This window comes from Phanerochaete carnosa (assembly GCF_000300595.1).
Source record: "Phanerochaete carnosa HHB-10118-sp unplaced genomic scaffold PHACAscaffold_7, whole genome shotgun sequence".
Classification (NCBI taxonomy): domain Eukaryota; kingdom Fungi; phylum Basidiomycota; class Agaricomycetes; order Polyporales; family Phanerochaetaceae; genus Phanerochaete; species Phanerochaete carnosa.
The window spans coordinates 311,571-315,211 of record NW_006767634.1 but is presented as its reverse complement, the minus strand read 5'-3'; the positions used below and the strand labels follow the sequence as shown (position 1 = coordinate 315,211).

At 49.7% G+C, this 3,641-nt stretch overlaps 2 protein-coding genes across 2 annotated transcripts; both read left to right on the top strand.

Moving 5' to 3' along the window:
- Positions 1-932: 932 nt before the first annotated feature.
- Positions 933-1,584, top strand: PHACADRAFT_259191 (uncharacterized protein). Its single transcript, XM_007397663.1, has one exon. The coding sequence runs from the start codon at positions 1,049-1,051 to the stop codon at positions 1,226-1,228; it is 180 nt and encodes a 59-aa protein (XP_007397725.1). The 5' UTR covers positions 933-1,048; the 3' UTR covers positions 1,229-1,584.
- Positions 1,585-2,043: 459 nt separating this feature from the next.
- On the top strand, positions 2,044-2,841 carry PHACADRAFT_197447 (uncharacterized protein; the record flags this gene model as incomplete). Its single annotated transcript, XM_007397662.1, has 1 exon — positions 2,044-2,841. The coding sequence occupies one exon, from the start codon at positions 2,044-2,046 to the stop codon at positions 2,839-2,841; it is 798 nt and encodes a 265-aa protein (XP_007397724.1).
- Positions 2,842-3,641: the final 800 nt, after the last annotated feature.

Here is a 3,641-nt window from a genome sequence, read left to right as displayed (position 1 = left end):
ACATGGCAGCTATAGTTTCAGCAACCATAAAGGTAATTTGTTACATACATTTTATGAGCGCCTTAATTATACCTGCTCGAGACATTTTAAGAGTATTTCAGGACTATCATCAGTTTTTGGTCTATTAAATTTCTGAATCTCCAAAGGCGCTTGTTCCTGATGTCCTGAAATGTATTACAAAGCCATCAGTATTGATGGCTTTCCCGGCAATTTCCGGGACACTCATATGACCAGTACAGCCTGCCTAACTGGGATGTTTCAGGTTTATTTCAAAGCGCGTGACAGACAGCCTTTTCCGACAAGAGAAATTGCCTCAAAAGTGACAGAAAAGTGAGCATTTCAGCACTCAGGAAAGTTGCTGGAAAGTCTCCCAAAATGTTACATTTCGGATGCCTTGTCTGGGACATTTCGGGCCCCCTGAAATCTGGGGATGCCCGTAGTGGGAGACTGCTTGGGTGCTGGTTTTTGAATGCTGATCCGATAACGGGCTTTGCCGGTACCAGCCGTCGATGAGTGAAAAATGTCTAAGTTTTCGTTCTTCCCTAACCACCAATGCCCTCCCTCCCTAGTTATTCATTGCCTCCCAGTCTCGACATACTCCATTATGATTGCGTCTATATGCAGACCAACCATGAATGATGGCCAAGCTGATTTGAGGCTCTCGTCATGTCCTCATCACTCGTCATATCTCTGTCGCTCAAGCTCAGCCAGTTTTCTCGTTCGATGCATTGGCCACAGTGCGCAATAACTAAGGTGCGTTGATGGATAAGTATGTAAGTGTATCGCGCACTCAGTCTCACTGTCGCCATGGTTACGCCGAAGTCAATACCACTTCAGGCAGACGTCAAAGGTCTACAGTGCACCCCTTCTCCCTCCTCTAGCTCCTGTAGTTTAAACAGACCTGCTCACAGCTAAGTTCGATATAGTTCTCTGGGAGAATAGTCACGTAACACAATCGGCTGTCTCAAGATCACTTCCCTCTCCAGCGCCGCCGATAAAGCACGATAGGCCTTACTCATAACTCAAGGTACACGCAAATTCCTCGTAAATGCTTATACTGAAGTTCAACAGATGTGTTATATTTGTGCCAAAGGACTTACTTAACAGCAAGAAGTGTAGATCAGGTGAGCCACACGCACAGTCTGGTGAGCGCTGGCTCCGCATGCATCTCGCAGGTGCCGGAGAAGCAGAAGAGCAAGTTGTCGGAGTGCCTCGGAGTAATGACTGAAGCATGGTTGTAAAGGTGTGTGGTCATGGTCATCTAGCAATATAAGTAAGTCTGGGCAGCTGTCGCAGGTCAGCAATGACCTTTCCAAGGCGTATGTCATGCTGTACTCAAAAGAGCAGACTGATGACCAGCTGCATGACATTGACAATCATGAGTAGGAGTTCTGAATGGTGTTAATGGACATTAGCATCTCACCATCTGCGTCACCACCACCCAGTCAGCCTGTGAGGACCCGGGCGACTGTGGCCGTGATATTGCAGCTGGCACAGCGGCCATCGTATTAGACGCATAGACCTATATCTGCCGCTATCATGTAGATTATCTACTGTGTTTACTTATCTGCACAGTGCTCAGGCTGGAATACACATTTGTCGCACTACTGTCCTATTGATGTGATCCGAGCCTCCGAGGATGGCGCTATTGCTGTCCATGCAGCTTTTTCGATGTCTTATTTGTTGTCTTATAGGGGTATTTTTGGGGTCTTATATGACTTCTCATAAGTACACCTGACTTCTGAAAGTAAGGTACATGGCTTCCAAAAGGCACCTGTACTTATGTACTTTTCTGTACTTTTTGGTCTTTTATGACTTCTCATAAGTCCAAAAAGACACCATGCGATCTTACTGATGCTGCCGGGGCGATAACAATTCTCAAACAGGTAAATGTTTTGTTCAAGTCCAAGACCTCAGGGTTTCCTATTATCTGCCGCCCTTGTTCCCTTGCCTGCGAAGTGTCTCCATATTAAGGTGAGTGCCTCGTCGAATTCGTCAATCTACCCTGTACCCTCTCAGCCCTCAAGTCTCCGAGTCAAGGAAATGTCAGACTACGTCGCTCAAACCCAGCAACAGCTTGCAGCCAAGCTGGCAATCTCACGCCACACTGGGCTGTCATACCTCGCTAATAGGCGAAACATCGAGGCGCCTTGGTACGCGGAAATGTTGCATAGGATTAACACTGTGCTGTCAGGTGTACCCTGCACAATCATCGCTCCTCAGCTACCCGTGAACTTAATGGTGGAGCTGGACGCAGGCGGAGATGTAGAGATGGCTGGCGAGGGCGATGACGGCGACGATGCCGCCGTGCAAGACCCGGATGCCAGCATGGAGACCATTGGCATTCCAGTGAATGAAGAAAAGGTTCCCGACTTCTGCATCATCGCCGGCGACTGCAGGCCGGACGACGCCGACGACGGTCGACTCAAGGCCTACTTCTTGGGTCATAAAATCAAGAAGAGTCGGGTGGTCGCCATAGTAGAATGCAAGCGGCGCCCCAAGAGACGCCAGCCAGCGCAAGAATTCGAGCCCAAACTTCTCGACCACTTGGCCACCGGGGAAACGCAGGCAGAAGATCAAGGCGCCCTCCTTCTCGACGCTGATCGAAGCGTGAAGGAGGTTTATCTCATCGCCTCTAGCGGACACTATTGGAGACTCACCCTTCTAACCCGCGATAACGTTCCCCGAGAAGCAGGAGGCCCGAACGCCACATACGTCGACGCTCCGCGGAAGCTGCGGTGGTCTAAGATATACGAGATGGGTACTCCTGGGTCCGACCGAAAGCTGGCCTCGTTGAGGAAGAACATCAAGGCGATGCAGGAAGCGTTATGCCGGGAGTGAGGGGGGGGGGGGGGGGGGGGACAGCTGAACTGTGAGTCTTGTAACATTGACTGCATGAGCGAGATGCTCATTCTTCACTATGAGGTATCTCGGCCGTGCTGCAGGAGTTGCATGATTGCGGGATTTGCACGTGGGAAGAGATGATGGGGTTATTGAGTACTCTATGAGGTTGAACATGTTTTCCGAGTCGGATTGGTTATGAATATCATCTGGCACTGGATTTTGCAAGCTCTCTCTCTCGTGGCTCAGGTGTGACCATGGCAAAAAATGTGTGCGTGCTCGGGTATTTGCTATGTCCATACAGAGCTTATTGACATACCGCGTCGTTGGATCATGCTTCGTCATTTCGTTCTAAAACAGATGAAAGGAGCTCGCGACGGGAACGATTCGAACAGAAGCCTTGCAATGCTTGGGCACAGGCCATCTGACGTAGATGAGGGTGAGCAACTTGTGGTTCTCACCGGCCAATCTAATATAATAAAACACCTCGGGCGTCAAATCCCCGAGACAAAGAGGCACTCTCATTGGCCAGTGATCCCCTCTCACGAGGCGCCTCTCACAGGGGCGCTGCACGCCCAGCCAACCGAAGGTTGGCGGCGGGCGGCGCGTTCCTCTCATTTCTCATTCGATTTCTCTTAATTCTCTTCTGAATTCTTCTCTCAATCTCTTTTCTCAATTCGCTCTGCCCGTGCGTAGCACGGGTCACCCTCTCGTATAATCTAACATAACATCAACCAGTTGCATCGTACATACACTATACATATCTACACGAAGACTACTGATACATAGCGTCGTGACCA